Here is a 20661-nt window from a genome sequence, read left to right on the forward strand (position 1 = left end):
TACAGAAGCAACTGCTGGTCAAAAAGTTGATTAAGTGCTTTCAACTAGCCAATCAGAAGCCATAAGAGAGATGACCGACCCATGGTACCTGTTGCGGCTGACTGCCGTGCCGATGCGCGCACTTACGGAGCTCCGGAGTTAGCAAGTTTAAAATGTAAGGAGGCAGAAAACATTAATACAGTACACATTCTTTTTCAAAACTTAAACAGCGTACTACACATTTTTTTTTTAGTTCTAGAATTGTGTCGGTTCCAGGGTGAATAATGTGAGACAGCCCGGCCCGGCCGGCTTCTGAGACGAAAGTTAATTTGAATATTCATGACCAAACAATGGAATGCGGAAGCGAATACTATAGAGCGTGCATAGCAACCTCCTTGACGACATAGTCAAAGTCAAACAAAAGGCTTTGCGCATGTAATGAATTACCAGTGCTCCATTCAGACATGGCCACAGCCACAGAATGTAGGTATCCCTGGTTCGTCTTCCCGTCTGTATTCAAGATGCGCCCGTGTTGACGCCGTTTTTAATAACATTGTTGACATTTTGTTTTCAGCGAATGGTCGCAGGATCGACGTCCTGGCAAGACCTAAACAACTCCCGCCAACTTTTCGTGAAGACAGGTAAGGCCGTAACATGAGCTTACTTTTAGTTTTTACCAGAAAGTTTGAGAATAGCCTCTTTTGTAAATGTTGTCGCACATTGTTTCTTTCATCAAAGTTTGTACATTCAAAACACAGCAGATTTTTTTCTCTGGATATAAATGGAACTAAAGATGTGAGTTTGAGAGCGTTAAACATGTGCGTCACCAGTTCAATCTACATGCACCTTGCACAGGTCAACGCTATTCAAGTAGATGGTTCTATGGTTCAATAGACAAGTAGGAACGTAAACAGATAAGACTCCCGCCAATCTATAGACTAGATAGATAAATTGGTGCAATTTGCCATTTTCAAGACGTGCATTTTACTACATGCATGCAGAAATCACCCTCAGGTTTCTGGAGAAACAACTCGTTTCGTCCGATTGATGGCTTTTTAATAAACAAAGTTGGACTTCATTAAGTTGACACGTCAACATCGTTGTCCACGTAACCCTGCCATTACACGCCTCTAGGGCTTTATTTTTAGACAAAACAAATACAGAAGCCGAACGAAGAAAATATTTTTGGCAGACAGCGATTCTTTAGGGCAGGCCGACGTTTTTAGTACGATTGCTCTGTTTAGTCCCCTTTTCGCAAAAAAATCCCAAAACATCAACATGTTTTGTTCTTCGGAGGAGGCATTTCCAAAATTAAGAATTCCAGACACTCTAAAAACCGAAGGTATTGTCGCAGGACGACTGAAATGTAAACGGCAGCCCCTCAAGTGTTTGTTCGCATTTTCTTCTGAGCATAGCTGAGGGACCGAGGGTAAATACCGCAGAACATTTTCCATTTCTTTGCCATGTTTGTGCAACTACACATCCACGCTGAATAAACCACGCAGCTGCTACTGTGCTTAGCGTTCTTTACTGAAAATGAAATCTTTGATTACGGAACGATCAAAGAATGGACACAACCTGTATTCCACACATGGATAATGGGCGAAAGTATTTGTTTAGATAAAAAAAACCCGCAAAATTTCAAATGCCAATCCAACTTGCAAGAATTATATATATATCAACAGACCTGGTCACTAAAATTATGTCTTTAGAATACAGGATTTCTCTACAATGACACAACCATGAAATTCTGCAGAAAGTTGAAAAAAGAAAATTTATTTCATCACCATTATTTTGTTATTGTTTTTTATTTATCAGCCTGCATAGTTTTATGTTCAAATAAAATCAACATTCAACGATAGCATTTGTATGAGGAATGCACCTATGTCATGACTCACAGCAGCCAATGTTTGCTCCAGTCTGCCAGTGTCATTGACACTGTATTGATCTATGCATCATTATTGACTTGTTGGAAAAACACTTCCATAAAATCTATTGATTTTTCAATAAAACACAGCGTTAATGTTAATATTTAACATGCAGGTATTGTAAGAGCAGAAAAAGACATCAAGACTGCAACAAAAAAATCATACAAAAGAGAGAACACTCACTACCTGTGTGTATTTTATTATCGTCAAATCCTTGTGACATTTGACATGTGTGTGTAGTCATGGCCATTTGATTTACCGCAAGACAGTGAAGTGGGTATATATTCTGTACACGTACAAAAATGTACTTGATTCCTGTATCATTTATTTTGGAGTTACTCTAAAATATTCTTGCTTTTAACGGTTAGAATATAGCCCCTTCAGTTACTGATTTTCAAACCTGAGTACTTTTTTCTTTCAATAGTCAGGTTATCAATAAAACAAGTCAGGATGAGGAAATATAAATCATGACTGTTGATATTAAACCATTTACAATTTACATATTCTTGTTCAGAAATATTATGTTTCTAAGGGGTCAACATTATAATTTATTATGGCTAATTAACTTTCTCCAATTGGATCAGCGAAATGTGCAAACTACTTGAAATAATTATGCAGCAGTGAAATGTTACATTGCTGAAGATATTAAAAATTACTATGGTTTCTCTTGCAGACATTATAGTTACTCACAGACATCGTAACATGACAAATGGAATTGTACACAAATATGCAAATGCAATTAAATGTAAAGTCAACTGCAGCCACTCATGTTGCAGCAAAATCAAAGAGTAAATAAGATTTTTTTGATTGTCAAATTTACAGAGACCTGACATATAATCAGCTGGCACAAATTATCCAACACATTTCTCTTTGCCATTTGATCAGTTAAATTTAGGAATCCACTTTATCTTAGAAAGAAATGATTATCATCTCAGGCTGGTTTTTGTACAAGAAGATGGGGAGATTGGTTTTGAGGTCAATAAACAGCATTTTAAACTGTTTGCAAAATTGGAGAGTGAAGTGAATATTTCACTGGAATATTTTGTGAGAACATTTCATGTTAGAATTTGATAATTGTATGATAAATTTAGAATGATCATTTTGCAGTTTTTTTGAAATTACAATCTTCATCTAGGAGTTAGGTGGATATCAAGCACTGTGCTGTGCAATTGTTGGATTATATAACATGTTGGATGTAGGTTTATCAATAGATTGTGACTTCATATCACATACAGCTATCAAAAAGTATACAACTCACAACCACATAATTGTATAACTGATACATTCGTCAAAGCTTAAGACTCTTAAATCTGTGCTGTTGCTAGGATACTTTGTAAATGACACAGAAAATCCTGTCTTTTTATCACCAAGTGTTATAGGTCAGTAAGGATCAAGTTACATGTATTACTCTTTATCAAGAACGTTGTTGCTATGGTTACATTTTGTTTTCAGACTATTAGTGTTAACTTTAATGAGGGTAAACTTTTTTTCTATTAACATTATAATGCAAATAATTAATGTAATAATAAACAAACAGTTTTATATATTTGCGTCACTATACTCAATTGGTTACATATAAATTTCTCTGTAATACTAAGGTCTTTTTGAAACAAAATCTAGATTAAAAGCCCCTAAATCTTCATTTATAAAGCTGATTTTCAACAATGCATCAAAGTTTCAATGTCTATTATAATTTTATATAAGGTTTGTGTTATAAGGGAACATGGAGTACAGTTCCAGATTTCTGCTGGTTTTTTCTCAGAATTTGCATTAATACATCTTGAGCAAATCAATTGAGTTTTCGTGCCAAGGAGGTTTATGTAACATTGACAGAAAAGACATTTAAACTTAGAACAAGAAAGCCTTGTTTTAATTTTCTATAAATACATTTGTGTTGTTATGAAAAATATCATCACAACATCCTAGCAGCATCACTTAACTTGCCCTTCCAGATATTAAATGTTAATCAGTAACCATGCATTCTCACAAACCACACAACTGAAAGGAAAAATGAATATTTTATCAGAATATTAATAATTCAAGTCAGTACAGGCTTCAGCTTCACCTGCTCAGTTTCCCAATGTATGGTGTTCTTTTTTCCTGAATAAATCAGACGACATTCAAAGGCTTTGTTATTGTTATTGTATCAAAAGACAAAAGCTGTTACAATTTACCTTTAACCTGTTCAAATTGTATCAATTGCCTGCTCATATTACATCTTAATGGGAGTTGATCCCTGTTGTCACTGACATTTTATCTCAATTGCTTTCTTTCCCTGGCAACTAATCAGATATTTAAAGTAAATTAATGTTCATTACTTTTCTGTGTGTTTTGTGAAAGAATATTGAAATGTAAGGGATGAAATAATGATGATAGGTATAAAATGCAGCAGTATTTTAGTAAAAAAGGTAGAATTTTGTTAATGCACTGAATTTTGCAAGAAGAAATGTTGTGCTTTTTTGCATGTCATATTTTTCATAAGCATTTAGTACAAAGAGCGGCAGCCTAATGGAATTACGAAAACAGTAATTTATTGTATGTACGAATTGTATGTTCTGTATACTGAGTATGTGTATAGGACTTTAGGCCTTCTGCTGAGCTGTCTAACTGTGACATCTGGTGAAACACATAATTACGGTTTTCCTTTCAAATAATGAATAATCATCATGGCACCTACACAAAATATGATAATGGAGAAAACATGTTGCAAATTCCAGTTATTATATTTTTAGAAAGTCACCCCTTGTCTAAATTTGTACATTTCATTTCACTCGGTGCACATTATAGTGGACAGCCTTATAATGTAAACATATTTTTCTTAAATGTCTGTTTCTGTTTGTTTCAGACGGTCTGTGTACTGGCTAGACAGACCACCTGTGACTAACAATGGTGGCACAACTGCTTTCGGTAAGTATGCTGATTATCAAAGCACTTACTCAGCCTGTTGTCATGGTAACACCATAAGCAATTGCCATAGTTTCCAGCCACTCTTCCATGTATTTATGTTTTCCAAATAAGATGTGTTATTTTTTGAAATTTTTTGAAAGTTTTAAGTGATCGTTGAGTACACAAAGGATATTTTGGCAAATGTTGCTTACAGCTGAAAAAATGCAACAAATTGAAGTCTGGGCATTTTGATTAAATTCATATTTTTAATTTCCGTGTAGACATTTCTGCAAACATTCTAACATCAATAAATTGATGCAAACACACACAATAACCAATCCTTCATATTGAACTCTATAATCTTGAAATAAGAATATTTTTTATCTTATCATAGTTGGTATTCATGGAGTATATGATTTTTTCTGTACTCAGAGCAAAGTAAAAATTAGAGTACTTAGCAAAGGAATGAATTTCTGAAGAAAATCGTGAAATTGAAACTTGTTGACCACCATTGATTTGGTTGTATTGAGTATCAGTTCTAAAATGGCAAAATTCAGTTTGAACTAATAGACTGTTGTGCTAACATGGAAAGAATGACAGAGTGCACACTCAGTCAGATCATACCATTTCCCATTTAGGTAGAATGATGAGTCTGCGATTTTGTAGTCTTGTCAGGAGTGAATGGACTACATAGTCACTAAATGCTTATGTAATCAACTGAATATTTTGGATACAATGTACAGTCTGTAGGCGTACATGTATTGTATTTGCTTGTGTGTTCTCGGGATCTGCTTACCATCCATCCCTCCTTGTCCATGTCCAACAAGTAGCTGTTGCCCATAGCAACATTGCCAAGCCCTATCCAGCCAAGCTGCCATGGTATACGCAGATCAGCATGAAATGTTACATCACCATCCAACAAAAGCTAATTGGACAGTAGTTGTACTCACAGACAATGCTGAGAGAATCCTGTACCCCGGTAATTGAGATTCAGGTATTATGGTTGGCTGATTTGGCAGGGCATGGAATAAAAGGGTAGATAAACTATTCTCAACAATAAACTCAGAATTTCATTGAACCTTTCACCACCGTGGTTTAGCCCAAACCCATCATTATCATGCACATATGGGACCCTGTTTTATACAGGAAATTTGGGTGAGGAGTGACAAGAAGCCAAGCACCAACAACACATTCAAAAAGAATTAAGGCAGTTTTGAAGTTTCAAATACAAAATCTGGCAGTTTGTCATTTCCTGAAAATCTGTGCAACAAATGCATGGTTAAAAAATTATTTATTCAAATTTAATTCAAATTTGATGGAGTAAATATCCAGGCTATTGTCGAAAGAGATTTTATGACAAATTTATGAGATGTACAGTAACGTTTTTGAAAAGTTGATGGTTAGATGAAGCAGCTTATACATAATTTTGAACTCTGAAAAAATATCTTAGTTTTTTGACAAGAATATTTTTAAGTAATTAATCTATAGATTTGAGAAAATGTCCATATTCAGGACCAAAGTTTCAAATTCTTTATTAAAGTGAAATTCATTTTCTGACTAAATGTTCCCTTTGAGGAATGAATTAGGAACAAGATCAGGAAAGCAGAAAAAAGAAACAACAGTGATTTTTTTTCTTTGGTTCTCTTAAAAGTGTAAGAAAAGTGTAAGAAAAATCTTTGGTGTAGTTTGTTGACTGTTGCTATGCAGGTAGGCTTAGTAACAATACATCATCAGGTGAAAATGTCTATAATGTATTGAATTATTCGCTGTAAAATACACCTGTGTACACAGGAAAATTTGGTATGACATGCTAGGGTTTGTGTTTAAAATCCTATGATCTCCTTCTTGTTTAACATGTTTTATAATATCCTGCAACATATGTTCCAATTAAGCCATACCAAAAAACAATTGGATCAAGCTAACCTTACAATGCTACCAGGAGTTTAAACGTCAGAGATGAAATCTAATCTGAGCCATGTATCATGCTACAGAGTTTGAATGTCTGTCAGTCGCAATGAACAGAAACAAATCCTACTGAGAAATGTTTCCCTTTGAAAGGAGGTACAGTAGTGTCTGATTGAAAGAGTGTAATGTAGTTTTTACAGTAGTAAGTATGAATATTTTGCAAGAGAGAAACTGTTTTGAGTATGCTGCAGTGTTAATGTTGTTCGTTAGTGAAGGATACTCAGACACCAGTTTATGTGATGGAAGGGACACAGGGACGAAAATGGAAAGGCAACTACTATGAGCTTGATGTGTGCTGATACCTGCAAACTAATTTTCTTTAAAAAATAAAAATAAATTCTTATTTAGGATATGAATATGAAACAGTCAAAATATATACTTGTCTATTAATATGGTTCTGTACAGTAGAGTATTGTGTTTGCTCTTTAAAACTAAATCTGACTTGTGTATCATGGATAACCGTTTCCTAGGAACAGAGCGATTCAACCAACAATCTGGCATTAATAACGACTAAAATTTACTCTTATAATATGCAATTTCAAAACATCTATTGTTTATTCCAATAAGAATTTGAAATCTAAAGTGAAACATTTTTAACAATGGCTTATTGTTTGAATTCCAAATGGTAAGTTTCATGCCTGGTGTCTGAGGAATGTCAATATCAGTCAGTTAAGCTATTTGTGGATAGATTGCCCAGTCATTTGTGAACATAGCCTGTGTGATTCATGTCATCAATGGTTGACTCTGTTTAGAAATATGGTAAAATATTTACCAATATATTCTTGGGCCTATTTTTATTCATACGGTTTGGCATAATAATGCCTGAATAAATTGTATATTGCAGACGCTAATATTGATCTTATTGTCACAGTAAAATTTTAATGTTTCTTTACTGATTCATTTGACCGATAATGTCAATAAAGTTATGGGGATAAACAAATAATATTTATTGTTTCAGAACTCAAGATATTTTATTTTCAATGTTGTTTTGTACATTATAAATCAATAATCTCATCTTAGTATTTCTGTGCATTGGCTCAAATTATTGCTTTTGCAGTAAAAATGAAATCTAAAGTGTATTTAGGCTGTGGCAACCAAATAAATGAATGTATGACAGCTGAAAAGAAATCAATTACTGGAGTCTTTGAGTCGTGTCAAAGGTCAGTACCAGACAAAACAGTTTCCAGGCTGTAACATATTTATGTCAGCTCTACACTAAACTGTTTACTTTGTGCTCATTTGGAATTCCTCTGTTGGGTGAACTTTACAAAAGGTCACCATAAATCAATGGAAAAGATAAGACTTGCACAACTACTGCTGAAGTCAAGCACCATTTTTCTGATCATTTTTTGTCCATAGGTTGCTGTGTGTTGTATTTACATGTATGTATTCAAATTGGAAATCAAAAAGAAATAAACATTTGTTTTGAGAGGTTAATTGGTTGGCACACAGTCCATGTAGCCGACAATGAGATGCAAATGATATGCGGTCAAGGTCTCCTCAACTAACTTTCAGCTGGTTCTTCACTTTCTACTATTTTTTTAGTATTTTTTACAAAGGCACAGACTTATTCTACCTGCAACTTAAAACTGATAGTGATTTTGTAGCTCATTCTTTACTATTTTCATAGTTTTTGATAGCCGGTATTACACACACTTCGTGTTCGTGTCGGCTACATGGACGATCTGCCAATGGTTTACGCTCATATCAAGTACAGTATGCATCTATTAATAAAAATTTTCATTTAGCTTACAGTCTTATTATCAGATTGTGGTTTGAACCTGTCAGTTTTTGTATGATACTCTATTCTGCAGTGAAATGGGATACATGCATACTTGTATACTGATAGTTGGAATTTTACTGAAGTCAGTGAATTTTTCCATATTACTTGGTTTTACCATGCAGTGTGGAAGATTTCATGTCAAGTCAGGCCTGTCCTTGTGTGAGGCATTGTAAAACCACTTATAGATAAGGAAAATATTTCAGATTTGTAACATAGGATAATGAACAACAGCAAAGTATTGTGAACCTAAGCCTATTCCTTTGAAAAGAAAGATTTATATCCATTGAAATAGGAGACAGATGAATCTTGAGAGTGATTGAAAATGCTGACTTTGACTCAAGTATGGTTGTAACTATAGTTGACACATATATGTCATAGTAAAATAATGGTCAATAAAACGTAATGTACAACAGGTTGGAAGTTACCCATGAATTTATTTTGAAACTACAATTATCAACCAATTGTTTACATTGCTACTCTCAGTGTTAAATTATCACTCTCTGGATGGAAAGTACATAAATACGTTGCAATTAAAGTGATTATAAAGATGTTATACAGGCTGGCCCCTTTAACTCGGGACACCTGTTGATTCCCCTGGTAGTGTGTGTTGACAACATTGTAGTACTGTGCAGATATATTACCAGTATTTATTACAACCAAAGAATTTAAGATGTCCCTGAGTGTGTTGATGAGACTATCTCACCCGTATCCTCATTGTATTCAATTTTCATACATGGAAGCTGCATGGTTTTATTGATGAACATGGTGAACAATTGTCAACCAAGTTTAGGAGTTTGTTTGTTTAGAGGTATAACTTAGGAAAAAGTTGTTGTAAGTCATGTAATCAGTGCACTTTAGACATAAACCCAGTACATACGATGCAAAAATGCCTAAGGGGTGTGTTGGGTGGAGGGACTGTGGTTGGTGTAGAAAGAGACAATAAGCATTGAAAAAAGACTCAAGTTCCAGTAAAATGAATCTAAAATAGATAGAAAAGTGCCTTTCTTGGGATCAGGGCATTCTATTTTGCATATCAAAGCGTATTGCTCTATAGAAAATCTTCTTGAGAAGAGTGCCAATTATAGTGTGCATGCTTGAAGCATGTGAGTAATTCAGATATAAGTTAAATAGGCCCATAGAGAGTCTTTGGTAATTAAAAAAAGGCCACTGACAGAGAATCAAGAGTTTTAGTGAGCGTATATTGTATTGCACTGTAACTCTAGAGTTCATTTGATCACCATGTAAATACATCTCCACAACGCCTTTGATAGACTTGTTGCAATAGACCAGGTCACCTGTGACTGCACAGGTCAAACCCCATTATTATCAATAGAGTTGTTTGGACAGAGAACTGCAGTGACCTTGGGTCAAAATGACAATGCTGGTCGTGATGCCATTACATTCTGTGGTAAATTCCATCTGTGAATGTCTCCAGAATGGGAGCAACAATCTGTATTTTAGTAAAGGCTGAAGTTTCCCAGCAGCTCTCGAGTCCTTTCTTTGCATCTATTCAATATAGTAATAACTATGTACAATAGCCATTGTATCAACACTGCATCCGTGCTTTGGAGAGAGTAAATTGCATGACTGTAGCAGTCTTATTCACCAAGGTACCACAAATGAAAAAGCCCAAATATTAATATGCACAACTGACATAGAAAGACTTGAAAGAATGCAGCGCTTAGTGGGTAAATTCTTCCTAAAAGCATGCAGACATACAGCAAATGAAGCAATTCTTGGTGACCTTGGTTGGAATACTATGAGAAGTAGACTTGATATCATGAAACTTAAATATTTTAAGAGACTCTGTGATATAAAATAATTCAAGGTGGACAAAACTTGTCTTTAATCACCTGAAGTTAATTAACGATGGAGCCGAACACAACCTAAAAAAGTTGTGTTGGAACTGGACAAAAGCTGTCAATGGCATAATGACAAATTTAAATATAACAAACATTGGACAGCTGACTGATCAAAATATTAAACAAATTGTCCTTGACTAAGATGAAAATGAACGGAGAGAAAATATGACCAAAAAATCTACCCTAGCACACTATCAAAGATTTAAAACAAGCTGCAATGTGAAGATTATCTAAAATCTATCAATGATTTCAAGGGTGCTCAATTAAAGTTTAAAGCAAGATCATATACTCTTGGTCTGAAATATGAAAAGAGAAGGTGGGAAAACAATGAAGATGATTGTACATGTCCTTGCTGTGGAAAAGATAATGAGACATTGGAATGTTTTCTTTTCAAATGTGATCATTTCTCAACAGAGAGACATGACTGATAATGACTGATACTGAAGAAATGCTGTTGAATAATAGCGAATTGAACTTACTCAAGGATTTCAGAGAAAAAAAGGAGTTGATGTGTTTTTTCCTTGGTGATTCTACAAAGAATTACAAGAAAGATCTGTACAAAGAAATTGACAACTTTTTCAGATGTTTCTTAACAAATATACCAGTAGATAGCAGGAAGAAATTTTTAACTAACATTTCCTTTTCAGCTTTAGTCTCTAACAATATGGTTTAGTTGATAACAATGGCTTGTTTTCTTTGTTAGATTTTTTCAACTACATGTAGCTCTTCTGTAAGTTTTTATTTTCATTTCCAGTGCCCAGTGTAATTTGCTGCTCCTGTTGTTTTTGTGAGCCCCTGCTTTAAAAGGGTTCCAACAAATAAATAAATAAATAAATAAATATGTGTACTTAGCAGACAAAACAACAGAACATATTGATAAAATTAGTTATTTGGCATCCCCTTCTGATACTGACACTTCCCACAATTCAGTGGTGCAGGTCTGATATTGAGAAAAAATTGTCAAGTGACAAAAAACAGGTTAAATGTTACAACACCTTCACTCTATCTTTGTAGATTTGGTGATACTTTACTCTTCTGCTTCTAATTTCTAAGCTGCCGTGGTTAACAATAAAATTTTTAACCTGCTTGAAACCAGACTTTGGGACATCTTGGGGAAAATTACAATAACACTTCGGAAAAAAAAATTTAATTGTAAAATAAGCAGAAATTTAAATTTGTGGTATAGATGACCTTGGAATGATAACATGATTATATTCTTATACTCACACATATACATGATTGTTGCCAAAGACTTACCAGGTTTCTTCGTCAATTGATTGATTATCTATTGATTATTGATTGATAGATACATTATTACTTTTCCTTGTTTCAGTGCTAACACCCCGGCAGGAGGAACTGGCTAACTCCAAATATGTATCAAAACACTATCAAGGTGATAGGTAAGTTTCCAAGCTTGTCATGATGTCTGCTTGTCTGCTTTCAGTATTTCCTCTTGCCTAAGTTGTTTATAGCTGTGACCTTTTTTTGCACCATTTTTATTTTTTATATCAACTACAGTTTCTAGGTCTACTCCCCAAAGCACAATGAATTACACAGTATCTAGCTTGTCAACTATGAGCTTGTACATGTGTAAACTGCAATTTTTATTGCTCACAAGTGAATTCTGGTCCAGACTAGAATTCAAATGTAAACAATAACAGTTCATTTTGCATGTAGAGATGCGGTGGCAACACATTAAACAGCAGATGTGTCAACATGCTTTTGGGAGTATAAGAACAAGAAATTGTGATTGACATTCAAAACAAAAATAATGAAAAAACATCTCAAGTTTACAGCTGAATGCCCTTTAAGAAGTGAAGTTTCCGCAAAGATTCTGAAGTTTCAATGCTCCTTTTGTTTGAGTGTCTTAGCATATCATATAGTTTGCACATAATCAGTGAAAATTCCACTCAAAAGGCAATAATGCAATATAGCAATACTCAGCTTTACTTTTTCATAGAAGTATGATTTATATGCTGGAGTGTCAACCACACATACAAGTGATTTCATTATCTATTGAGAGATATTTGTGGAGCTCAAACCTTCATAGTTCTAATTCCAACATTGCAAAATGAAATGCTCCATTTTTCAGTGATAATAATTATTTGATTTGATATTGGTAGACCGTCACCGATATGGCCAGTGAGTAAATCAGCACAGAAAGGCTCAGCATCAGAAAGAGTTCAAGTTCTCAGTGAACACAAGAAATTACACCGTGAGTTCCAAACTGAACGTCCAGTACACACTACAGTCAGCTCAGGTGCCAAAAGTGCTGAGGCCTCAGATAGGGTGACGCATCTTGCTCTTCCAAAAGTCTATGTTCCCTTGAAGATCAGACCTAGCCGAGAATGGGATGTCGATGAATGGCAACAAGAAATAACCAATGCTGCAAAGAATGCACATGCAAGTGCCCGCCTCGAAGCACTGTCTGAAGCGAAAGTGACCCATACTTTGTTTCAACCTGAGAAGACCATACAATGGCCAGTATCAGAACCAGCCATGAAAGCTCTAGCTACAATAAGGCTGCAGCAACTAGCTCGTCCTAAGAGTCGGGGCAAGTACGACAACTACGATCCTTACAAGGTTACGCCTGCTGCAAGAAATGCGAGACCAACCCCTCGGATTGGTGAGCTAGCTTTGCCCATTCCAAGAAAAGTACGAACCAAGAAAGTGCTCGCAGGTGGGGGACCATAGACAGCACAGCCAAAATGTTTCAGAAAAATAAGAGTAGGGGGTAATGGCGATACTTGGAATACCTGCTTCTCCATAGGACTGTCACTTTTACTAGCAGTTCCTTTTTAGAACTCTCACCCCTTTGGTTTATTTGATATGCATTTGCGTGGATCTCTTGGTCTTTGACAATCTTGCCTGTCCTAGGAGAGCAGAGAACAATAATGTATCCAAGAGAAACTGCCAAAACTTTTAAAATAAAAGTTAAAATTTCCGTCCACTTAAATACTATCTGCCATTATCACTTACTATGTAGCTTGAGATTCAGTCACTTGTTTAAAATAAGAATTTTCACAAAACACTCACCGAAAATAGAAGAAGCCTCCCACCCAGTCGATGATTTTAACGACTCAACATTAGTATCATTATTTGTGAGTCACACAACTCCAAAGTTGTTTGATACTTAAACTTTCATAGTTTGATATCCTGTCATTACAGCAAGCTGATTTGAAAGAATTTCTTCCTTCAAAAAGTACAGATTTCTCTGAGTGTAAATTTACTTATACTCTGCAGCTTTCTTTTGCAATCAAGTTCAACAGCAATATGCCAATTTTCTCAGATTTGGATGATTCTTCCAAGGTTAACTTTTAAAACTTGATCAAAGCAATATTGTTACTTTATGATCGGAGAATTAAAAGATTTCAATACTTTGTGCTAAAATCTTCACATCTTTGCAGTTGTAATTTATTCACCTTTGATGTTGCCAACAAAAAAAAACACTTGCTGTATAGAGTTATATGACTGGAAATGTGACTAGATAGCTTGACGCAGAGTAGATAGCAAACTGGGGTACTTCTTCTATTGAAAAAATCCACAAACAAACAGCACACTGTCAATGACGCAGCAAACAAACAAACAAACAAAATAATGGATAATATCTACAATTGCATGTGTTTGTGTTTGTATTATATTGCTTCACTATTACCTATTCCAGTTTAAAATAATTGTGAATTTACAAAATAAGATTTTGAGTGCTGCATGTAGTATATGTTACTACGTGCCAATGCTTTATTTTCACTGTGAAAATAAAGTAATTTCGGCAGATCTGAATGAAACTTCTTACAGTATATCTTGTATGGATTTTAGAATGAATTTGTTTTTCTGTTGTGATAACATTTTACCTCTTATCAGCATTACAGTCTTTATTTGATTGATGAGTATGGACACATCTTCCCTAATATGGCATGCAGGGTTTGCCTGTTCCCTGTCAAAATCAATCCCATTGGCTATTGTACAGGTATGTAAATGTCAGAAGTGTTGTATCCCTCTTCCATTGGCTTGCTCAATGAGGTATGCAAATATATGCAAATAACCTAGCCTGTTCTGTATTCCTGCATTTGAACTTTGAACCCAGTTCTTCTCTGAATGAACATATCCTCATGGATGTAATGCAAAAGTCACCTTATTATCTCAAACCCTGGACTTGGCGTGAATTTTCCTTGAAAGTGTAATTTTCTGTTACAACAGAATCTCCACTGAAGGTACATGTACCTGTAATTTAACATCTGTACTAATTTGTTTTCTGTTATTTTGATTTTTCTCTTCACAGGATTGCTTAAAAAGTTCCAGTTCTAGTAACTCTAACGCTATTGTCACCAAATCAAAATGTAATTTTGTCATTCATTTGATGCAGAAGTATTTTCATATGACTACTTTTTTCAAAAGTGAGAAAAGAAAGTGAAATTTGTCATTATTATTTAAATGGTTAGGATATGCATTACATTTGATCAATATGTGTCTCCAGACAAAAGATCAATGGTTACTCCAAATATGCAAAATTCTTTGCCTTCATCACAACTTGAATTACCTTGCATAATGGTGGAACAAAAATAAAAATATTTCATTCTCTAAGCTTTAGAATATCAGGAAGCAGATAAATCTTGCATGCCAGAGGAGAGATGATGAGTTAAGGGTCCTGTGTGACTTCTCAAAATAATTTCAAACTTATGATTTTAGATTAAATAGCTGCTGTTTTTATCTTTTTCTGTACTGTATGTAACATTTTGTACGTAACAACTGCACAACTCTGTTTCCAGGAATGATTTGTAATGTATTATACCGGTAAGTACGTTTTCTTGACAATGATGCTATTTTATGGTGAACTCCAGATCCAAAATGTTCCAATAATTTTCTGAAGCTTAAATCATAAAACAAGCCATCTAACATTCAAGATGCTTTGTATAAACATTGTATCATTGGAAAACACACATGATGCATGACCTTGTAGTCATTATTCTTCTCTAAAACTACTTTCATTTCAAGATATAAACTTTCCATCAATAATTCAGAAATGTTGTAGCTGATATTCCATTCAATACATGATTGTAAATATCTATAACACTGTACACTTTTACTTTAGATGATTTTAGATCTGAGATCTGAGATCAACAAGCACAACTTTGTTATCGACTTGAAAAAAGCTATTCATTCACTTTCTGACTCTCATTCCCCAAATTTGCCTTTTTACATCAGGAGATAGAAATGTCGAAAGGAATTTTTTTCAAGCAACCTAGTAAAGCTACTCATTCTAAAGGGTACTTCTAATTGAGTGATAAAAAATGTACATTTTACAGGAAAATGCCTAATAGCAACAAAGATGGTGATTTATTCAGTTTTATGTGTCACGCAAGATTTTAATGCAGCTAAATTTCAGTTTATCATGGCAGTGCTGTGACTGTGCATGGAGCAAAAGAAGATTATAAAATGACACCGTCATCATACTGCACATATGGAATATCTAGAAAAACAGGCAGAGAATAAACACATCAGTTCGGGTGGGTGAAAATCCAGCAGAATATGTCACAGAGTTTGTGCAACATCAACAAAACGTGAGGTTAAAATGTAACACAAACATTGGTGAGATTACGTTTCAGCTCATTTAAAAATATTGTACAAATACGGAAAAGGTGAGAAGGGCCGAAATAAATGGAATTTTGACTCATTTAAAAGTTATTTGTAGATTAATGCATATTTCTTTGGATTATGTATAAGATTAATTTTGTTGTTTTTTGTTGTTGTGTGCAATTGTGTTTTTAATCTGAGTGATGCCATAGAGTTAGTGATTTTTATACTGAATAAGGGTGTGTTATCAATTGGTATTTGTGTTATTCTGTCATTTTCTGGAAGAGATCTGCATAAATTTTCAGGCAATATGGTTTTTTTTCTGAAAAAGGGTAAAGTTTTTCTGAATTATTGGATAAAAGTTTGTCAGGTGGATACTGAGCTTTGCTTGACTTTGTGCTTTTCGGGAGAGGATGTAGGGCAGCGATTCATACTAAGAAAATTAAATACATGTAGCAATGTTGTTCTCAATTTTCTGTGAAGATATTGGGCAAAGACAAACTACAACTTGGATAAATTGAGCTGGTTTGCCCCTCCAAATAGAGTCAGACTCAAATTTTTGCCTAAGGAAACTTTAAATCATTCATTTTTAAAATGAAGAACAAAAATCAGAGGTGTAGAGAAACAAAAATAACCAATATATTAATACTTAAATATGAAATTCAAAATGGCTACATCCCTGTGTTATTAACGTAACTGGAATGGCAGCCATTTTGAGGAAAAAATTGAATTTCGGATTCAAAAAAATAAAGTGGTGAAATTTTTAACTACTCCTTGAGCTTCAAAATGAATACCCACAAGTGGCAAAGGAGGAGAATTGTAAAAGTTTAAGAGTTCAAATATCTGTCTTCAAGACATGTTCCGCCCTAAAGGAAAGTTCAAGATCTACAGGCAAGACACACAGGGTAATCTTGGGATAAAGTGATTTAATTTCTCCCTATAACAAGCAATGTTTGAACTTTAATGGATGATGTTTATGTATGCATGGCCTGTCTTGACTCATCGGATTTGACTGAGAAATGTTTCTAGTAACAGATACCGGTGTTTGATCTTGCAGAAGACCATATATTATATTGTCAAATTTTTATTGAAAATATAGATACTCATTAACATATAAAATGAAGTGTATTGTGATGGGTTGGAAATATATTTACATTGACTTCAAAACTTGTATTATATTGTTGGTTTGGTTTTCTAATAAAATATTCACAAAATAAACCATTTTTGTTCACGTTATCTCTTTCCTAAAATTCAGGGAGTATTCCCCTGTTTCAGCTTCACAGAGAGCTGTGTGTGATTGGAATCATAACAAAAGTGAGAAAATAATTTGTTAATTTTCTTTGACAAGGTCAGCCAACTAACACACATTCAGCCTGTTTGTATAACTTTGTAATTCTTTTGTGGCAATTACTTGTTATTAAAATGCTTTCTAGTCAGTATTTATTCACCCATTAATTTAGTTTTCATCATAGTAATAGATGCAAGTGAATTAAGGCAATATGTCAACACATTGACAGTGTCATTTCCGCTGATTAGTTTGTTGTTGGCATTTACTATTCAAGTGATTGATGGTTTTGACATTTGTAGAAGGAACTTGTTTAAACAGCTGGGATCCTTGATCAGGAAATTATGGTGTCATTTAAGCTAATTGTATCAATTACCTATCCTGCTAGCTTCAAAATTATCATAATGATAATTGTCATTTTATAATATAATTTGGCATTATTGATAAAAAATTGATCAAATTTTTGTTCTTTGCATTGACAAAGTTCTTTCAACCACCCCACCCAGTTTACAGCCAAACTGTTTGACGCTATTGTTATAGAGGGCGCTATACGTAGACATGCATGTAGTGTCACCCAACCCCACGGTCGCTTAGATAGATATATAGATAGATAGATAACAATATTTAAAGAGCGCCTAGTATCCATCTCTCTGGCGCTTAACAGAATTAATCACAATATAAGCTCTCTTAATTAGGTAGGTTTTGAGTCTAGACTTAAAGCTTTCCTCAATTGGAGCACAGGAAACTTCGTCTGGAAGTTGGTTCCGTAGAAGAGGAGCAGTGTACATGAATGAGAGATCTCCATATGATTTAAGCTTCGTTCTCGGGACTTTCAGCTTCATTTTACAACTATAGCGAAGAGAGACTACATGGTTTCTGTTGCTCAATAAGTTGTGGTTTGATACATGGCAAAGGTCTCTGTGTAAGCATTAGAAAGATGGTAGTTTTTCTAATGCTTACAGGGGCGTCCCCCATGTATCAAACTACAGCTGACTGTGTGTCAACGTCACCATATGTTATCAATACTTCAGGGACTGGTCAGTTTCTTCAGCCTGGGGGGGGGCCGGTGGATTCATGGGGGGGGGGGGGTCACCCTGTTTTGACTTTGGTGATAGGGGGGGTCACCATGTTTTTGAAATGCCCAATAGGGGGGGTCAGTGTGTTTTTGAATTTTGACACAGGCTCATCATTGCCTAAAATGCTAGTGTCAGCCACAAATTTCATCATTCAGTTTTATTTTTCGGCGCCCTTCGGGCGCGTAACTTTAATAATCAGTCATATTTTCAGCACGCCCAACTTTAACATATCAAGCATACATACATCAGAGATATCTGTATGTTCAATATTTTTCAGCGTGCTCTTCAAGTTCATTACTTTAATATATCAGACATTTTTCAGCATGCCCTTCAGGTGCATGACTTTAATATACAAGGCATATATATCAGAGATATCAGGATGTTTCATATTTTCGGCGCGCCCTTCGGGCGCCATACTTAAATAAATCAGAGATATCTTGATGTTTGCTTAGTGAAAGTGTACCATTATGAAATCTGCATTTCATATGAAAAGGATGACAAATTCCTGATACTTTTCTGTTCTCTCTATGAGAATTCAGTATGAGAAAGCAACATGCACAAATACAATATATATTTGATAGAATGACTTATTTTAGAGATAGAAAAATGTTGTGAACAAAATAACGTTAAAGAAGGCAGTTTTTGTCATTATTAGCTGTGCTTTTATGGTTTCAATGTTACCAGAAAAGGTCCTCTCAGACACTGTATACATCAGATTTGGCTAAAAAAGCTCTCTATGGCTCCTCAGGAGATTTAGTAGGATGGTTGGCAAGTCTTAACACCAATCAAATTTTTAACTCACTGCTTTTTCCTCTTTGATATTAATGATTGACATCCATTTCTGTACAACAGTTCAGGACATCTGGTTAAGCATAGAAAGTGTGAAATACATTCACAGCTCATTCAAAATACAGCTCATTGAAAATGTACTGTATTCAAACATTAAGATTGACACTTTGAAATTCCTATCTTACAACTGACATGTCAACAATTTCATTAAAACATAGAATGACTATGTAAAATATAAATGTATGTAAATTGTAAAATATAATATATATATATAAATATATATATATATATATATATATATATATATATATATAATTATATATATATATATATATATATATATATATATATATATATATATATATATATATATATATATATATATATATATATATATATATATATAAAATTTATGTCCACCTTTTCTTTTACCTATGTCGCGCGCCGGGGGGGGGGGGGGGTCACCCTGTTTTCAAAATTTGGAATAGGGGGGGTCACCCTGTTTTCAAAATTTGGAATAGGGGGGGTCAGCCACTTTTTGACGTCGGCAAAAAATAATCCACCGCCCCCCCCCCCCCCCCCCCAGGCCGAAGAAGAACTGACCAGTCCCTTAGGTAAACTGACTGACCAATATTTTGGAGTGGTAGACCGTACTCTTTCAAACAAAGGAAAGGTCGATAATGCCATAGAGGGCGTTACAAAGTAAATCTCCACCCCCGGATCTCCACGAAGGTCTGTACCACAGCTCATCCGTGAGCAACTGAAAGTCACTCTGATTATGCATTTCTCAATGAAGATTTTTTAAAGAAGCATTCCATATTTCCTATAATCCAAGTCAAAAGGTCATGTTAGGATCTTTCTATTTTTTAATATTTTTATAATTAAATTTGATGTAATTTCTCACATTTAGCTGTTCCACTGCCAGATTTGCATGCATGTCAATTGTTTTCAAATTTGCGGTCGAACCCATTATTGGAATGGGAATGACAGGGTTCAGGTTCATAATATTGGATTTTGAAAACTACTCAAACAGTTTCTTGTCTTGAGAACCATTGTTCATTTTCATAAGCGTATCAAAGCTTTGATACCTTAAGAATAAAATGGTGCCTCGGATTTCGAAAGACAAGTTTTTAATTGCTCCCCGAAGTTGTATGCTTACTTTTCAATCCATGAATCAAGTCACAACCAGTTCAATATGAATGAATTTTGTACTCTCTCCCATATTCTGTCCCCGAAATGCTGTGTTGTATCAAACTCTGAATTTACAAAATGCCAAAATGGCACATACGGAAAATATTTGATACATGAAACTTCTACAGATTCCCTTGTGAATTTTTTTAAACAAATTTGTTTTTATCTTTTTTAGTCTTTTTCAGTGATCTTACAGGATTGTTAAATGGTCATCATTGCAGATTGTCAGGAACAGCATACCAAGGCTACACAAAGAAAAACTGATATATGGAGTGTTTTTGGAATGATATAGTTGTAAAGATAACCCCCATATATATCAAGGTATTGAACACCAACTTTCTAGAGG

The 20661-nt window shown here is 34.6% G+C and overlaps 1 protein-coding gene across 2 annotated transcripts; it reads left to right on the forward strand.

Moving 5' to 3' along the window:
- Positions 1–66: 66 nt before the first annotated feature.
- On the forward strand, positions 67–16405 carry LOC139132900 (sperm microtubule associated protein 2-like). 2 transcript variants are annotated; one of them, XM_070699255.1, is made up of 5 exons: positions 67–154; positions 554–620; positions 4753–4814; positions 11737–11803; positions 12527–16405. In XM_070699255.1, the coding sequence occupies exons 1-5, from the start codon at positions 82–84 to the stop codon at positions 13095–13097; spliced, it is 840 nt and encodes a 279-aa protein (XP_070555356.1). In that variant the 5' UTR covers positions 67–81; the 3' UTR covers positions 13098–16405. The 2 variants fall into 2 exon arrangements, with proteins under 2 accessions (XP_070555356.1, XP_070555357.1); XM_070699256.1 differs by lacking the exon at positions 67–154 and adding an exon at positions 351–462.
- Positions 16406–20661: the final 4256 nt, after the last annotated feature.

This window comes from Ptychodera flava, chromosome 5 (genome assembly GCF_041260155.1).
Source record: "Ptychodera flava strain L36383 chromosome 5, AS_Pfla_20210202, whole genome shotgun sequence".
Lineage (NCBI taxonomy): Eukaryota > Metazoa > Hemichordata > Enteropneusta > Ptychoderidae > Ptychodera > Ptychodera flava.

Coding starts and splice junctions, on each gene's coding strand:
- LOC139132900 (XM_070699255.1), top strand. CDS start 82: ATGGTACCTGTTGCGGCTGACTGCCGTGCCGATGCGCGCACTTACGGA. Junction 4,815..11,736: donor TGGTGGCACAACTGCTTTCG/GTAAGTATGCTG, acceptor TCCTTGTTTCAG/TGCTAACACCCCGGCAGGAG. Junction 11,804..12,526: donor AAACACTATCAAGGTGATAG/GTAAGTTTCCAA, acceptor TGATATTGGTAG/ACCGTCACCGATATGGCCAG.